This window comes from Oryctolagus cuniculus, chromosome 6 (assembly GCF_051225735.1).
Source record: "Oryctolagus cuniculus isolate XC-2025 breed Fujian yellow rabbit chromosome 6, ASM5122573v1, whole genome shotgun sequence".
Classification (NCBI taxonomy): Eukaryota; Metazoa; Chordata; class Mammalia; order Lagomorpha; family Leporidae; genus Oryctolagus; species Oryctolagus cuniculus.
In genome coordinates, this window is record NC_142872.1 from 36,623,441 (window position 1) to 36,641,323 (window position 17,883).

The 17,883-nt window shown below is 39.7% G+C and overlaps 1 protein-coding gene and 1 long non-coding RNA gene across 6 annotated transcripts in view; one reads left to right on the forward strand and one right to left on the reverse strand.

Moving 5' to 3' along the window:
• Window positions 1-245: 245 nt before the first annotated feature.
• Window positions 246-17,631, reverse strand: C6H5orf46 (chromosome 6 C5orf46 homolog). Of its 4 annotated transcripts, none has more exons than XM_008255202.5 (4): window positions 17,011-17,155; window positions 11,420-11,555; window positions 6,835-6,892; window positions 246-477 (listed from the first exon to the last, which is right to left on the reverse strand). In XM_008255202.5, the coding sequence occupies exons 1-3, from the start codon at window positions 17,150-17,152 to the stop codon at window positions 6,844-6,846; spliced, it is 327 nt and encodes a 108-aa protein (XP_008253424.1). In that variant the 5' UTR covers window positions 17,153-17,155; the 3' UTR covers window positions 246-477; window positions 6,835-6,843. The 4 variants fall into 4 exon arrangements, with proteins under 4 accessions (XP_008253424.1, XP_089192167.1, XP_008253423.1 ...); XM_008255201.5 differs by lacking the exon at window positions 246-477 and adding an exon at window positions 2,152-3,257; XM_089336041.1 differs by lacking the exon at window positions 6,835-6,892 and having other exon boundaries at window positions 17,011-17,154.
• Window positions 11,959-17,883, forward strand: part of LOC138850180 (uncharacterized) — a 79,656-nt gene continuing 73,731 nt past the window's right edge. For both annotated transcript variants that reach the window (XR_011389798.2, XR_016236346.1), the window contains exons 1-2: window positions 11,959-13,119; window positions 14,231-14,301. This is a non-coding gene — a long non-coding RNA (uncharacterized LOC138850180). The remainder of the gene's footprint in view (window positions 13,120-14,230; window positions 14,302-17,883) is intronic.

Genomic DNA, 17,883 nt, shown 5'->3' on the forward strand with positions numbered 1-17,883 from the left:
AAGAGGAGAGGAAGGAGGAGGAAGGGTGAGAGTATGAGATTTAGTATGCTCCTAAATCTGTATACGTGAAATGTATGAAATTTTTATACCTTAAATAAAATTTTTAAAAGTAGTAAAGTGAAAATAAGAGCTTTAAAGTCACACAGATTTTTGTTCAAGTTCAGGCTGCAGCATTAGTGATATGGGTCATCTTGGGCATGTTCCTTAAACTTTTAGGTTCTCACTTGAAACATGAAAAAGGAATATTAATATTGAATTATTTTATTTGAAGTATTAAACAACATAACATTTATAAAAGGACAAGCAGGGAAGGTGTGCCCTCAATATTTGATCCTTAACAATGAGACGTAGGTGTGAAGGACTGTAGGGCCATCTCGGAACGCCGTGCATTGCCACAGTCTGAGCTTGGGTTTCAGCCTTTCTTGTGGTAGAATCATCCTTCCTCCTCCTTCTGCATGTCTTCAAATCCTTTATCATCTGTCAAGACATGTCTCAAATATTACCTCTAAGAAGTCTTCCCAGATCTCCAGAGGGGGCATGAATGGCTATGTATCTTATGTCATACCATGCTGAGTGTGACTAGCTGGTGATGTGCTCATGTCATACCACACAATGCTCAATGTAGTCAGCTGGTAATGTGCTCATATCTTGTGCATTAAGACTATGAGCTACTTGAAGGCAAGAACTTGTTCAACATGGTCTTACCATTAGATAGAACTTACCACTGTGCCAGGATTTCAATTTCTTTGCTTAATGCAGAATACAAAAAAAAAGTATTGAGTAGCTATTTTCTACTAGAAACTGTCTTTACTGATCATCATTGTGCTAGGAACACTGAAAAAGACAGGAAAAATTCTTGCTTCCTGAAGTTCAACATCCTGATGTAGGTAGACAGAAACAGGAACAAAATAAACCAAGTCTTTAATACTGTTAAAAGATGAATGTTATATACAAAAAAATAAGGCAACTAAAGGGGACAAGAAATATTTGGGCCAGGATTATGCAATTTTAAGCAAAGCAATAAACAAAAGCATCATTGAGAAGGTGATATTTAAGAAGACTTAAAGAAGTGAGGGAGCAAGCAAGGTAGTCATCTTCCAGAAGAGTATTTCAGACACAGGGAAGAGCCCTGTGGACAAAACAGTCTATCCGGGATTCCAATGTTCTTGGAATGGAAAGAGTAAGTAAGTAGCAGGAGAATGGATAGGATATAGGTAGGTCAGACAGAATCTGAGCTACCACTGTCAGGAAATGTAATAATGTAGTTATTGCTCAGAATAAGATGAGAAATGGTACAAAGAACTGATATTATTTGAATTTCACTTAAAAAGATATACTTGTCCTTCCTTCGGAGCATTTCTGTAAAGAACAGATGTAAATTCCCTCAAATATCTGTGTTATGGTAGGGACAGACTAGTGATGATGTGAATTGTGTCCTCAAGGTTTCACGAGGAAATGCTGTGTTAAAGGTTTGACAAACTAGTTGCCCTTTATTGGCTTTGCCATGTTCAGAATGATACCAATTAGCTTCCTTTTCACGTGTCATATGAAGAAAATAATGCTTTCCGAGCTCACTTCAATCACACTGTCATTATAGGGTTACAGTGAAATGACAGTGTGAAAGGATCATAGAAGAAAACCAGTATGCAGATGGATTTTGATTTTCAAAAACTTGCTGGCTGCAGATATTGGTCTTATTGGAGAGGAGGGAAAGAATTGATGAAGGCAGGAAGAGTAAACAAGCATTGCAATGCAATCAGGAAGGTTTCAAAATCTCTATAGATGGCTGGGATCTAAGACAGGTACTTCCTAGCAATGTACCATATCTAATACTGATTTGACACCTGTTTTTTTTTCCTCCCCAAACATCAAAGAGTAAATTCAAAATGTACAGCTGACAGAAGAATGCAAAGGCAGACAAACTCTTACAGGGCATGTTTTTCACACATTAGAGCGTTGATTAATGTAGTTATAATCAATGTACTGTCCGGGCACAAATTACCAAGTGAGAAGCTGAAAAAGAATTGGGGGGGGGGTGCTTTTTGGCAGCAAAAAGCAGTCTGCATGTCAGACAGTGAATACAGTAAATGCCCTAGGTAACATGGACAAAAGGGATATGTGATATTTGAAACTGGCACAATCCCAAGAAAATGCAGAGCATAGATTGAATTTATTGTAGGAAATTAACATGCATTTTTAAATATTTAATAGGCATTAATGCTTGGTTTATTCATCTACAGAATTAAGGGTCTCTTGTGTTGCATGCACACCTATTATGGCTAAGTAGAAACAAGAAGACAAACAAACAAAAGATGTATTGAAAACTGGAGCTGCTTTCGTGATGTCTGGGACCCAGGACTCCTGGGCACTCAATAGTCAATGCACATGACAGATTTTTGTTTAAGACTAGAGCTCTGACTTAACTGTCATTCTAGTCTACTATTTCTTTCTTGTCTTTTTGTCCACATTAGTTAATTCTAGGAGCGCCTTTCTGACTCAGCTAGATCAAATTTTATTTTTGTTGACTGAGAAAGAACCACAGTAATAACGGCTGCCAAAGACTCATTTCTGTGTAATGGGGTGGTGGCAGGCCAGGGCTGCATTAAATTGTCAAGGGCTCTTCTAGCTTTGATATTCTGCTATTCTATGAGAATAACAATGACTGTAGAACAGCAAAAACCTTAAGGAAAAAAGGTTTTTAATCTATTAGCACAGGAGAGTGGGCTCAGAAATTTTTCAAAGAGTTTCCGAAAAAGGTATGTAAACTTTTAAACTTTCAAACTTCATACATTTTCAGGAATTAAAGAGTCTGTTTTCTGGCATCAAGTCCAAATCTTCTGTCCCTTACTGGCCTTGTTACTTTATTTGGGTTTTAGGTTTCTATTTTGAATCATTCTTTGGCTATCCCAGCTAAGAGTGACTAAGTGAATGTGTGAATGTGTGCGTGTGTGCGTGTGTGTGTGTATACCACTAAAAACTTTAAAAATGCCCAGGAGAAAAACTGCTTAACCATCAGAATCCTTCCCTATGAACTAACATATGTGACCTCAAAGAGGACACATATATTCAGAGAGCTAGAAACAAAACTACGAAGTGGTGGTATTCAAAATGAGTTATGTTCAGTTGAAGCAAAGACTGATGCCTGAGAACTTGCTAGGAGCTGCTTTGTGGTCTCTGTCCTGGAGGGCTTGTGAAGAAGAACTGGAAAAGCAGGAGTTGGCTGCCCTTGGATTGTCCAGGAGCCAGACAGGTGTCTCCTTAGAAATATAAGCCAGAGAGGCAAGCAATTACCACCTAGAAAGGGTTTAAGACGTAAAAAATAAAGAACTCTGAACTTATTTTTCAAAACATTTATGCTTCTGCATATTTAAATGTGAAATATTTACAATGAAAGCAACTCTAACGCATACTTGATAAAATGAATGAACAATGAACAGAAACTCAAGGTATGCAAGAGAAGAATCAGAAACAAGGATGAACAGAGAATGCATAAACACTTGGATAAAATGACCCATCAATTTCACTGCAAAATTTCACTATCAGGAGCTTCTCTTTACTTTTACTAGTTCCCTGCCTAAACAGTTCTGACTCAGCAAATCTAAGCATGAGATTTAAAATGTCCACAGTGTATTTTTCTTAATCTAATAAATGTGTATAGAAATTAAAGTATGCATAAAGTGTTTTCATGTCATTCTTTTAATAATCTTTATAGTGAAGGTTCACCAAATTTTTCATGCAATAAAGGAAATTTATACTTGAAGAAGCCAAATGACTTGACACAAAAGTATGACTTGACCCAGATGGCTTCAAGTGATACAGAACAATTGGAGCTGAAAATCTGTCTGCTGCAAATCATGACAATGTGGTTGAGCAGAGGCTAAGGATGGGCTCAGACTAATCAGGTCTTTAACTGTTAGAATTTTTTTTTTTTCTGGATACTGTCTGTTTTCCACTCATCATTCTGAGATTGTGTGCCGAATCACACACAGATCATCCTCTTTCTATGCTTACTCCTTCTTCCAGGTGCTTTTCCCTCTTCTCTCTTATTCTCAAAGCATTGCCAAGGCCTTTTCATATATAACTTCTCCCCACAGCAAAGACGAACACTGTGCTAAGCAGTAGTCTACACTATGAACTTCTCAGCGGCCTGCTGGTGTTATTCATCTTGGAAAACCTAGCAAAACCTGGCAACTAGTAGGCACTGATGAAGTAAGCATTAAAGGAATGTGTGGAAAAGAAGCATATACACTATTAGGAAAAACATGAAATGTCTATGTCTATCCATCTTAATGTAGAAAACACCTAGAACTTTGGTCAAATTTTCTAGGCCAGAGAAACAGGTATTGCTGTAAGCCTTTTAATTCTTAAGTGATGACTTGATTTTTATTAGATGAGGCCATTATCATACAAATGCAAATGTTAAATATACTTATTCAGTGCAGTCACTGGCAATTGAAGAGATGCTTCTGATTTAACTACCCAAAGTTTAATTTTTCCCTCAGAGCTATCTTCTCTCTAGTCCAGCTTCTTTGTGGCTCTAGACTGGGCCATTCCTCCATGATCATTAGGGAATCTCTAATTGGCTGAGGAACCTATTTGAAGTAGTTGATGTACATGCAGGTGTTAGTGGCACAGCAACTGATGCACAGCTAAAAGATTTCTAGCATTAATATGTGGAAAAATCTAATTCCTCACTTACTAAAATTCATAGAGAGAAAATTAAGGCTCAGGGAGGTTAAACGACCTATTCTTGCTTACATGATCAATAAGTGGCTACGTTAGAAGCTGAGCTTACATCACCCCTATGTCTTCTGCTCTTTCTAGTCCTCCATGTTCCCTTGCCTTTTGGACTACCTCACACTCCAAACCTCTAGAGTGGTATTCCAAGCATTTAGGGCATGGGTACAACAGTTACAGGTGTACCAACATCCTGAACGAAGGAAAAGTGTTAGGACATTTGCAAAAAGGGGTAGGCTCTTCCCTGAGAAAACAGGAATGGAAACATGCAAACATAAGGGAGTGTTTTCAGAAGCTTAGCTGGTTTTTGGAACTCAGGACTGTCTGGTTGAGTATGTCTTGATTCCAATGCCCAATTCTGATTTTCAACCAAAGAAGTTTATGAGACAGTGTGGGCTAAATTCTAAATTCCAAGGTAATATGATAATAGTTTTCTGAACTTTGATAATCATTCCCAGGTTATGAAATGGATCCAAGTAGGGAAAAGGAGCACTCCCAGATAATAGGAGAAGAGAAGGTCCATGCTTCTTTTTTTTTTTTTTTTTTTTGACAGGCAGAGTGGACAGTGAGAGAGAGAGAGACAGAGAGAAAGGTCTTCCTTCGCCGTTGGTTCACCCTCCAATGGCCGCCGCGGCTGGTGCGCTGATCCGATGGCAGAAACCAGGTACTTATCCTGGTCTCCCATGCGGGTGCAGGGCCCAAGCACTTGGGCCATCCTCCATTGCACTCCCGGACCACAGCAGAGAGCTGGCCTGGAAGAGGGGCAACCGGGACAGAATCTGGCGCCCTAACCAGGACTAGAATCCGGTGTGCCGGCGCCGCAAGGCGGAGGATTAGCCTAGTGAGCCGTGGCACCGGCCTCCATGCTTCTTGAGATACATATATGGTGTCTCAATTAAAGGGGTAGTGTTTTATTCCCATGTGTATCTCAAGGCATGGCCAAGGTTACACAGCTTTCTCACTATTCTCTGCTGCCTCTTCCTACATTGTTTTGCTTAGGTTTCCAATAGCACTATGGCTTACAGAGCACAGACTTAATGATTTCATAGCTTGTCCCATTCCTTGTCAATATGACCATGTTAACTAATCTCCCTGAGCCTTTGTTTCCTTATTTATAAAATTTAAGAATAGCAATACCTATTTCTCATGAGGATTATGAATTAAGTGCCACGTATCCAACATTAAGTTAAATGACTGAAAGAAATTATGCAATTTAGCCATTGACTGATATTAATATTCTTCAATTAGTCTATCACAGCTGTTTTTATATATTAATATCCATTCTCAGAAAAGAAATTAGTTAAGTAAAAACAGGCATTTCTGTGTACTCACAATAAACTACATATTAAAAATCTGACTGTGTGGGATACAGAAATTTTTAGTCCTTTGTCTTCAAATTAAGTTCTATAATTATACTCTTCTCCTTGAATTTTAGGGCATTCTTTCCCCTCATTTCACAGGTTAAATTTTTATAAATTAAGTTACTAGTGGGGCCGGCACCTTGGCTCACTTGGTTAATCCTCTGCCTGCGGTGCCGGCATCCCATAAGGCTGCCAGTTCTAGTCCTGGCTGCTCCTCTTCCAGTTCAGGTCTCTGCTGTGGGAAGGCAGTGGAGGATGGCCCAAGTGCTTGGGCCCCTGAACCCGCATGGGAGACCGGAAGGAAGCACATGGCTCCTGGCTTTGGATAGGCGCAGCTCCAGCCATAGTGGCCATTTGGGGGATGAACAAACAGATGAAATACCTGTCTCTCTGTCTTTCTCTGTCTATGACTCTGTCAAATAAGTAAATTTTTTTTTTTTAAATTAAGTTACTAGCACAGTTGTGACAGGAACCAAGTCTCCTACCTACCAGTGTTTATTGGTGTCATTCCACAATTATTAAGTTGGTAACTTTAAGATATTAAAACTATATTCATTTAAAATTAATCTTAAAAAAAACTACAGTAAGAACGAAGCAAGAACTCAAAAATACACCTTTTTTTAATTTGCTTGAAGGTAAGCATGGGTGCTCAAAATCATTAAATAAAACCAGAAAGATCCTTTCTTTATAGTCCAATAAACTATTAATTTAGTTATAAGTTGTAAGTTAAAATCACCTTGGGTGGTCACTTTGATGAATGTTCTCCTGGATTATCCTCAAATTCCACAAACCCTCTTGAAAAGGAAAAAAATGATGAATTATGATTTAGACTCAAAAAGAGTGTCAGAATGATCACTAAGGTGTTTTATAACATTTGAGTCACAGTTTTCTTCCTAAGGTTTTCCTGTATCAGAGGGAAATAAGAGCTAAGATTTCAAATAGCCATATTTGACAAGCCACTTATGCATAATTATCTCTTTGTACCTGCCAATAAACCTATTAGTTGGGTTTATCTTCATACATTAGCTCTCAAAAGTTTGATATTTTTATATATTTGTTCAGTAAAATATCCCCAGCACCTAGAACAGTGGTTGGCACATAGTGTGAATTAATACATGTTTTTCTGAATACATTTTATTATTTTTATATTTGAAAAAAATCTGTGAGACTCAAAGAGATTAAGCCATTCACCCAAATCATACTGCTGATATTTTTACAGTGAGATTTAAAACCTAGATGTCCAGTAATTAATAAACACCTGAACCTGTATACCCTACGGATCAAGTAGTAGGTAGCATGGTAGCTGTTAAGAAGACAAACGATGACTAAAACACAGTTCGTAAAGAGACTATAATCTGTTGGAGAAAACACTTGAATACAAATATCTTAAAACAACATGGAGAAAAAGCTCTTCTAAGGATTTTTACAAACCATTATAGAATTACATAAAACTGAATTTTCTAATTTTTTGGGGGAGGAGGTCTGTGACTTCTTCACACAAGTTTCTAAAAAATGGTTGGATCTGTTAGGTTAACAGAGTAAAGATGGCCTTGCAGGATAAGCACTGCTGCAAGAGATAAAAAGTACAAGCATGGGTACTGCAGGTTACAACATGACTGTATCTGAAAAGAAAAATCATTTTTCAAGGGAGTAATCAGGTGTTGGGTTACAGGTGTGAGTGAAAGATAAACTGGCATCAGAGAAGGACCTGATGCATTTGTTCTGGTTTTATAGGCAATGAAAATTCATGAAATGGGTTTTAAGCATGGCAATGATGTAACTAATTCTGTGCCTTTGATATTGCTTAGGTAGGAGTTAAAGGACCGACTGGAGCGAGCAGAGACAGAAAACAGTGAAGCTAATCATAAATCTGAGTTTTAAAAACTCAGGAGAGAGATGATGAAGAATTTATCTACATCAACTAATACAGGAAACTGAAGAAAATAAATGGCACAGGGAAAATAATTTAGAGTACAGTATTTAGCAACTGGACAAAGATGCTGAAGACCTTGAGGTTTCTGAATTCTGGGAGGATAGGGACGTGACTTCCTAGGACAAGAATGGCCAGGCTTTTGAGCAAGCCGATGGACTTGGGTTTAAACAGTGAACCTGAGGAACTAATAGGAAAACTAGACAGAGAGGTTTATTTATTTATTTTTTCTTAAGTAAACCATTAGCCACTTCAGTCTGGAGCTACAGAGAAAGAGTGTAACAGAGATATAAATATGAATCTGAATGTATTATAAGTCATATTTCCAATATGGAGGCTGCAATATAAAAAATGAGGCACATCTGGATGATATTGAAGAGACAAGTGCATGACAAAAGTCAAATAAACAGAATGAGGTTCTCTCCCTCAGCTTGGGAGAGGACTAAGTAAATATGTCAAGGAAATCCACTCTGTAGGGGAAGGTGGGTAAACATATTCACAAGAATTAGGTTCCCCCTCAAAGGGTAAGAAGAGTTAAGAATATGTATGTTTTTGAGAACAATGTTAAATAGAATACAGTTTGCATAGTTCTAAGGTCATGCACAAAGCAAGTGGAGGGAGCAACATGGTCTATCCACCGTCCTAAGCATACACATTTATCATTTATTTTGTGTATAATACAAGATTTAGGCAGCAGATATACTGGAATGAATAAAAAAGAATTCTTATTTTTATAAATCTCCACAATTCCTTTCATTTTTTTCTAAAAAAATCTCATTCCAGGCCCAAATTTTACCTCTCCTTTGCCATAAACACTTCCCAAACACTCTGGCCCACCTCCATTCTCTAAAAATAAACTTCTGGTATTTAGCTAACATTTAGTCTACTAGGCATTTTTAGTTATAATTGTATTTGTTCATTTCATTTACTGTAAGGACTAAAAATTCTTTAAAAAGGGATTTCATCACTAGAATTTTACTTAAAATTCCTGTCCCTACTTTGCACATATAGAGTGATTAGAAATACTTTTTGGTGGTCTCCTCCTATTCCCCATCCTCCATTATATTATGGTCTTCCCTTGAACAAGGAGTCACGGGTCCTGGAGGTTGTAATTCTACTACCAGGCAAATTTGTTATCTTGAGCAAGAGAACAAAGCTCCTTTAGCATTCTTCAAATAAGACAAAAGTGCTTTACATCTGATCTCTAGGATCTCTTTCCTAAATAAAATTGAACAGTTATTTACTGAGTTATCTGGTACTATGGGTCACGTATTGTGCTATCACAATGAAATGGAGAGATGTAGTCTCTACTTACATTTAGCTACATGAATAAGAATAAATAATTTCATATGGTAACAAATGTTATAATGACACTACAGAGGATGTGAATGGAAGGAGGCAGTATTAACAAGGATGAGCACAGAACAGTTGTCTGAGGAGGCAACTTTTAAATGAGCTGCAGGCCCAAGCACTACGCCTGAGAAAACAAAAGAATGTCAGTCAGAAATGAGAGCAAGGGCTGAGAGCCTGAGGTTGTAAGCTCCAGCATCATCAAGACCATTTACTCAGAATACAACCAGGGAGAAGCCAAAGAGGCAAGTGGAGCTATCTTTTCTGAGCCTGGAGTGAATGGCAATTTATTAGCATGAAAGACAGGCAACTCGGAGTCAACAGAGAAAAATGAGCCATTTTATAGGTGTGAAATCCCCTGAAAGGACAAAAAAAAAAAAAAAAAAAAAAAAAAAAACAACAACTATTATTGCTCCAAGTCCTCTCTTTACTCTGTTTTCCCTCATTTACATTAACAATCATGGGAAGGCAACAGCTGCAAAACAACCACCATAGGCAGCATTACAATAGAAAGGAAACACCACAGAGTTTCAACAATTTGTGGCAGAAGGATCACCTGAAGATTCTTAGGCAGATCCTGTACTGATTTAGGCAGAGCAAAGGTTCCAAGGAGTGAAATTGACATTTTGAGATTCCAGGATTGTTTGCAGTCCTTGTCCCTTCTGTTGAGGAACAATGTTTTTTTCTTCTTATTTGTTGAACTCTACTTAGTATAGGGTTAATCCTATCAGTATAAAGTAAACAAAGCAGATAATTGTAAAAATTAAGAGATAGAATAAGAGAGGAAGGGGGAAGGGTGGGAGCATGGGTAGGAGTGAGGGTAGGGTGGGAAGTGTCATCGTGTTCCATAATCCGTACATATGAAACACATAAAATTTCTTTACCTTAAATAAATAAAAAAGACCCCTTTTGAGAAACTAATAGAAGTCATACTTTCTCAAGAAAAAAAATTTAAATTCACATCCACTAAAAGATAAACACAAATTTAAAGACTGCGTAGAACTTTAAGGTACACCAGGTAACCCGGAACAGCTGATCAAGGCTGTGGCTTTCAAGAATTTGCTGTATATCAGAGTCCCCTGAGAACCCTGTTAAAAAGCACGTCCTGAACAGTGTTCTCAGGAGGATGCAAGATGAGATGGAGGAACCTGCATTTTTTATACATTTCTCCAGAGGATGCTGCTGCAGGTGAGTAGACTACACTTTGTCAAACTCTGCTTAGGACTCCCTAAAGCAAGAGGTAGAGAGCACAGGCTTAGAAAGGTGGAAATGGGACAATTTGTCAATTTAGAAAAACGAATTTGATCCTGAGAAACAAATCTGGGAGGTTAATGTGGGGAGAACAGGATGAGGTTGTAAGGTAAGATTGGAGCTGTGCAGGCTGAACTAAGATGTGTCACGAACAGGGTGCAGGGGTTCGGAAGCAGAATGAGAGCACCAGGAAGACTAGGATAGGTGACCCCTCATTAGGGGAATCCCTCATGATCAAAACAAACACTACTGCTGATGTTATCTAGATGAGCTCTTCAGAGAGACTGTGTGTTGTCCCCAATAATCCTTCTGAATTGCTCAAGTTAAAAAATATAAACAGACTCATCAAGCAGTCATTACTGACCACATTACTACCCCCTGCCTTAACCACAAAATCACAGTGCTGGCACTGGGCGGGTCCTGTACTCCTTGAACTTTTCAGAGGAGCAAACACAGGCACTCAAGGAAAGAACGTCCAAAACTCAGTGGTCAGGACCAGAACTTGGCTCTCTATCCCTGATCCAGTGGTCTTCCCCCTGTCTATTTGATTCTGGGATTACTGTTTATATGTAGTATGGAGCCATTTGAGAACCATCTATTGTGCTCACCCCAAAACAGAGGTCAGGGCAATTTATTCAGATGCAAAATCTATCTTAAGGCAGTGTGACATGTTTCCACGAAAAATACTAGAGAGGCATAGGCCACAAATTCTGTTTCACATTCATTTTAACTTAAGGTGTAAATTGCCAATAGCAAACTGGAGCCAAGCAAGGGTGGTTTCAGTGCTTACGTTTCCCTGGTCATGGAGCGCAGGATGAAGTCGACCGCATTCTCAATGATTTCTGTGCCCAAGATATTTAGGAATTTGGGAAAATCTGGTTGTGGGTTTTTGCCTGAGTCATCTGGTTTGTCGTCAGGTTTGTCATCTGAAAAACAAAACCATCTCAGAGGTGATTTTGAGTAACAAGAAAGGAAACTGCATTTTCATGCAGGGAGTCCTTACAGTAGTTTGTACACCCCCTCCCTCACTGTGCAGCCTGCTAGTTGTCTTTCTTGAACAGTTACTGCCTGCCTGGTTGGAGTTCTCACGCGCTTTCATTTATTTAAATAAATCAAGAAACTGACATTGGTATTTAGGCATTTGGCTCCATTTTGTGGATGAGAACATTAAAAGGTCACAGAGGCTAGGTGTTTCTCCCAGAGGAAAGCACCAGCTTAACTAACCCTGCGCCAGGACTGATACGGAAAGCCCGGGTTTTTCACGGCGGCTTCTCCGCGTCATCCCATACCCCTGGGGTAATGATAACAAAGACGAAATATCCATGAAGAGCATTTGTTTAGCACACACCTGTGGCAATCTCTGTGAACTGTTTTGTTTCACCCTTACAACAACTATATGAAGCAAGCAAAATTATGATCCCAATTTAAGGATAAAGAAATGGAATCGGAGAGAGAAGCTGGCTTTTAAAATCAGTTACCGCTGCCACATCCCCCGTGGCTGCCCCCAGTTCGAGCCCCAGCCCCGTCTGCCAGGGTCCATCCATCCGTTCGGAAGCTTCAGCAGCGTTATTTCCACAAACCGCCCTTCAAAGTCGTGGCCTCGGGCCTGATGCGTGAGGACACAAGGGGCCGACAGCCTGGAGAGCGCCGGGCGCCGCCGTGCCTGGTGCGCACGCGCGGGGCATAGCCGGCCTCCCAGCCGCCAAAGGGCGCCTGCGTCGCTCCGCGCTTGCGGGAGTCCGCCCTGGGTGCTGAGGTGCGGTGGTTTCGCCGCTTTACCCTCTTATCCAAGCACGGCCGCGTAGGGGCTGCCGTTGCCAAGACCAGCGTCCCTGTGGAAGCCTGAGAGGGCGAAACGGACGAGGAGCTCCGGTGTTGCAGTCCGAGAGCACCGGGTTACAGGACAGGGCAAGGCCTAGGGATTCTGCGGGCAATGGCGGTGGCCTCACCAGCTTCATCCGCCGCTCCCAGGCATCTAAGGCATTTCTGAGGAGACTGCGGCAGGGGTCCACATGTAGTACAAGATGATGCCCGGCAGGAGCCTGCAGGTGCCCGCCATCCACGTCCACCACTCAGCCATCAACAGCAACTTTCTCAGTAGCAGACGGGCCTCAGACGTGATAGCCCGCAAGGTGGCGGTGGGAGAGGGTTAGGGGGACAGGCGCAGACTTGGGGTACTCAGGGCCTCCGGGGGTTCAGGCTCACTGGAGGTCATGGAGATGGACCCCAGCGACTCAATGCAGGCTGTCATGTCAAGGAGCCAACCGCAGGGCAGCTCGGGGGCCTTGGAACTCTTCGCTTCGGCTGGAATTTGGTGGACGTGATACACCTGTGTTATCATCGCGGCCTGGCTGGGCTTGTGGACTCAGGCCTTTGCGCGTGGTTTCCGGGCCCGTGACAGTAACAAGACAATGAAGGGCCAGGAGGAGCTGGTGATAGAAGGTTCCTGGGAACCTGGCCAGGTGCCGGGCCTTCTCTCCAACCCCAGAGGTAGCAGGCTGGTAATTTTAGTTCCTGCTCTAGGAGGGGTGGGGGTGGGGGGGTGTTAAGCTAGACTGTTAAGAGAAAGCCAGGAAGGAACAGAACTGACAGCCAGAGTTGAGAGGTGCTAGGGAAACATAAAAACAGATCTGCCACCACTTTGTGACATGATGGTTCCAATCACAACTGGGTCAAAACGAGATTAATTTAGTGTATAATGTTTATATAATGTTCAGAATATTAGAAGAAGCCAGGAATATGGGTAAATAAAAACTGGTGCCAAATTAAAAACACTAAAATCCCAGTTAGTTACAAAGATACTTCAAAGCTGTGTCTTATATTAAAAATTGAATTTTAAGCAGTCTTTGAGTCTTTGACAGAAAAGTTATATCATTTGCATTTCCATTTTAAAATTGAAATTAGTATATTTTAATATATAGCAGTATCTATATATTGTGCATGATACATAATTATGATAACAAAGAAATTCTATAACATGTCACCTAATAGTTTTGCAAGTAATGATTTTTTTAAAGATTTATTTATTTATTTGGAAGAGTTAAACAGAGAAGGAGAGGCAGACACAGAAAGGTCTTCCATCCGCCGGTTCACTCCCCAGTTGGCTGCAACAGCTGAAGCTGTCCCGATCCTAAGCTAAGTGCCAGGAGCTTTTTCCAGGTCTCCCACATGGGTGCAGGGGCCCACGGTCTCGGGCCATCTTCTAGTGCTTTCCCATAGCAGAGAGCTGGATCGAGAGTGGAGCAGCCAGGTCTCGAACTGGCACCCATTTGGGATGCCAGCACTGCAGGCAGCGACCCAACTCTGTACGTCACAGCCCCAGCCCCAGAAGTAATGATTTTGCAAATGTGCAATTTTACCCCTGACCACTGTTGGGGTATGCACTTTTTAGCTCACTGGACTGAGAAACTGAAAATATTTAAGTGACTTGCTGAAGACCTCATCAAGAACTAGAGAAGATGCGTTTATAAACAGTAGGCCTCTTACGCTGAAATCTTAATCAGTTAATTAAGAATGAGGGCCCAGAATCCAGAGAGTGAGATTGGTTACATGCAAGTTCCCCTGAAATGTTTTGACATTGTTTAATGGTCTTTATTTTCAGGAAAGGAAAAGGATGAAACAGTGACAGCAGCTACATGTGGCCTCCACTCTGGACCCTGGTGATAGGATCAAGTAGGGCACACATCTTTTAATTAAAATGTAGCCTGACAAATAGTGATATTGAATTTGGTAAACAAAAATATAGGCTGCTCAGTTAAATTTAAATTTCTAATCAATAACAAATCCTTTTGTAGTAAAAGAACGATCCTTGAAATACTTAGGATTTACTTACACTAAAAGATTATCCATCATTTCCCTGAAAGTTATCTGGCTGTCTCATTTTATCTTGCAACCTCACCATGAGTTCTGACAAGAAATTTTGTCTCTTAGATAATGTGCCCCATGACTTTCGAGGAGGAATATTCAGCTAGCTTTTGTGTGGGATGATCAAATTATACCGGAAGCCTTGCATCTGTATTACATCCTAAAACAAACTATCAGTAAAAATATTAGCATTCTGTTTTGCAAGCATTTGTTCACTATGCCACAATCAAGGGTTTGATAGGAGCATATTCTGGAATCTATAACCAGAACCAATACATTAATTATTACTATGTCATCAATCATTACTATACTGATGAAAGATTAATTTAGTGCTTAGTGTTATGTGTATGTCTATGCTAAGAGTTAAGATTTAAAAAAAATATAGACAAGACCCTTAAATACATTGTAGAGTAACCACAGTACCCAGAATTAGTTTGTTTTTGTCATACCAGGAAGGAAACAGAACCTGTGTTTGTGCAAGAACTGGGCTAGAGCTTTCATTATGTGCCTTAATCATTCAGCTCATATATGGTATCATAGTTTTGTAGGAGAAATCAGAGATGCTTAGAGAAATAAAATGACTCATCTAAAATCACTTATTTAGAAAGGGGCTGAGCTAGGAGTTATACATGGATTTGTTTTAACTCCACAGAGCGTGTTGTTCACGTTATATAATACTACCTCAGAGCAACTGTCCTCTCAAGACGTTTACCAAGTGCTAAACTATTAATTCCTTATATGGTAGATAATTTCTTTTCTTCTCTGTTTCCATCTACCTTTTCTCCTAGCAGTGTTTAGCTATCTTTCTCATGTAAATACCACTTATCATATTACCAGGCCTAAAGTATACTCACAATGAATGTTTATGTATTATTGCTATTATTAATACTGCTTTATAATTCACTTTTTCCTTGAGTACTGTAGGAGATTATGAAAAAAAAAAAGTTGGGCATTCGGTACAGTGCTTAGGACGCTGCTTAGGATGCCCCAAGGAATTCCTGAGGTTGGGTGCCATCTCCACTTCTGATAGGAGCTTCCTGCTAATGTGCATCCAGTGAGGCAGCAGATAATGGCCCAGATACTTGGATCCCTGCCTTCCCATGTGGGAAACCTGGGCTGAGTTCTAGGCTCTTGGCTTTTGGCATAGCCCCATCCCACTATTGTGGGCATTTGGGAAGTAAATCAGAGGGTAAAAGATTCTCTCTTTATCTCCCTGTCACTCTGCATTTCAAAATAAAATAATTAATAAAGCTAACATTTTAAAAAATTGGGTTTTCAAATGTAATATGGAATACCCTTTACTTCTGCAGTTTGAGTTTCTTAGTCAATGAGATTGTAAAATTCTGAACAGAATATGGTGGATGTTTGTGCAGTTTTTGTAGTTTATAAAGTGATTATAAAAGCATGTTCATTTGACCTGGTAAAGTTGATAAATGCAAATGAAGAAACTGATATTCCAAGTAGCTTATTGATTAGCCACATTTTCAGAGTTCATGAGAGAACAGGGATTGGTCTTCAGAAAAAAAAATCTCACCTTTCACTTCACTGTGGTGTTACTTTAGGAATAAAGTGAACACAATAATTGTGATCATCTCTCTAGAATGATTCTGATGGAGTGCTAGCCTTTATGTTATGTCAGCAGACAGTGAGTAGCCCAAGGATATGAGTTCTACCAAGTTAGGTTCAAAGGACTCTATTATTAAATTTTTGTGCTACTTGTGTTTTCTGACCCATCATTTAAAATAGAATTAAGAGCACACAGTCTTCTGCAGACAAAAACAAACAAAAGTTACTTGCTACCTTGTAGCCTTCTAGACGCTTGAACAAATATGAAAGAATAAATGCTTTAGCTATACTAAAAAGAATTTAGGAACACTTCTACCTCGGTCTATGTTCATGTCACTTTTGCTATGTAACCTCAGTTAATTAACCTGTAAAAAGGTAAGTGATAATACTATGTATGTTTACTAATAGGATTACCATGAGAATCTATGAGATTATACTGATAAACAATAACAGTTACTATTTCTGGGTACTTACTATCAACCAGCTACTATTCCAACTTGCCTCTTATATTTAATTTTCATAACTTTCTAAGAAAGTTAATTATTAATGTGTTTGTTTACATGTGAGGCACAAAGAAATTAAATAGCATGTCTGAAGTCACGTTTCTAGTTAGTGATGCAGTAAGGCATAGGAGTCTTATTCTAGAGTATATATTCTTCACAATTGAACATTATTAGTTATAGTCATCAAAAAGTAAATGGCCCACAGCTCTCAAGGAACTAGTAACATGATAGTGTCACTATATCATATGAAATATATATATATATTACAAGCTTTCTGTATTCACAGAGGATAAAGAACTGAAACAAATTCTAATGAAAATCTTAATCCCAGTGTTTTTTCTGTGGTACCCCAATGCCCCTCCTCCTTCCATGTTCTGGATCAGTGTCAACTTCTTCCCATCTCTGCTAACTACTGTACAACTCATGTACTGTGATCGGAAGCACTTACCTGCATAACAGGTCAGGATTAAGGCAGAGAGTGCCAGGACAATTGTCAGCCGAAGTACTGAGACCGCCATTCTTGTAGCACTGGGTATTGATGCAGATAAAAGCTTCAGCTGTACCTGGAGCTTTGCTCCATTTATAAGCATATATAGGTGACATCATCTGCTGTGGAATTTACGTTGTTGCACAAGATGTCAGCACACCTTGCTCTTGGATCTCTACTAATGATCCCTGTGTTGTCTTTTAAAGCAAGTTTTTCACATAGCAAAGAAAAATGCTCTTGGCTTTCCATTGTGTTTTCATATTTAAAAAAGGCATTGGGATAAGAGTTGTGGAGGTAGCTCCGTTGCTAGCATTGATAATGGGTTGTGTATCTGGCAAAATTACCATTCAGTGCCAAGGAGCAGGCAACAAATCAGGTTGGCAAGTTGTGCCTACTCCCATCTCTGCGCCTTTGGCTTCTTTCCTCATGCTCTGAGTCTCTTATCTCCACATGGGCATGTCCTTTCAAACACCCTTGCCTTCTCATGCTTTATGTTCTTGTGATAGCTTCTCCACCTTCTCCCCTGGGAGCATTCTTACTTACTGTCAGGCTCATGTACAAATACCCCTTCTCTGCAAAACCTTAATGATAACCATTCTGCTCTATTCCAGATAATTTTTCCTTCATCTTCTGCCCTATAGGACCCTTGACCCAAATGTTTGAGAACTAAGTAGTTTAACAGCTCTCTTCTCCTTCAGCACACGAGTCTATTTATTTGCTTATCTAATGACAAAAACATATATCATTATGTTGTACGACATGTTTTGAAATATATATTGTAAATGACTAAAGCTAATTAATACTCAAATTATTTCACATAATTTATTTGTAGTG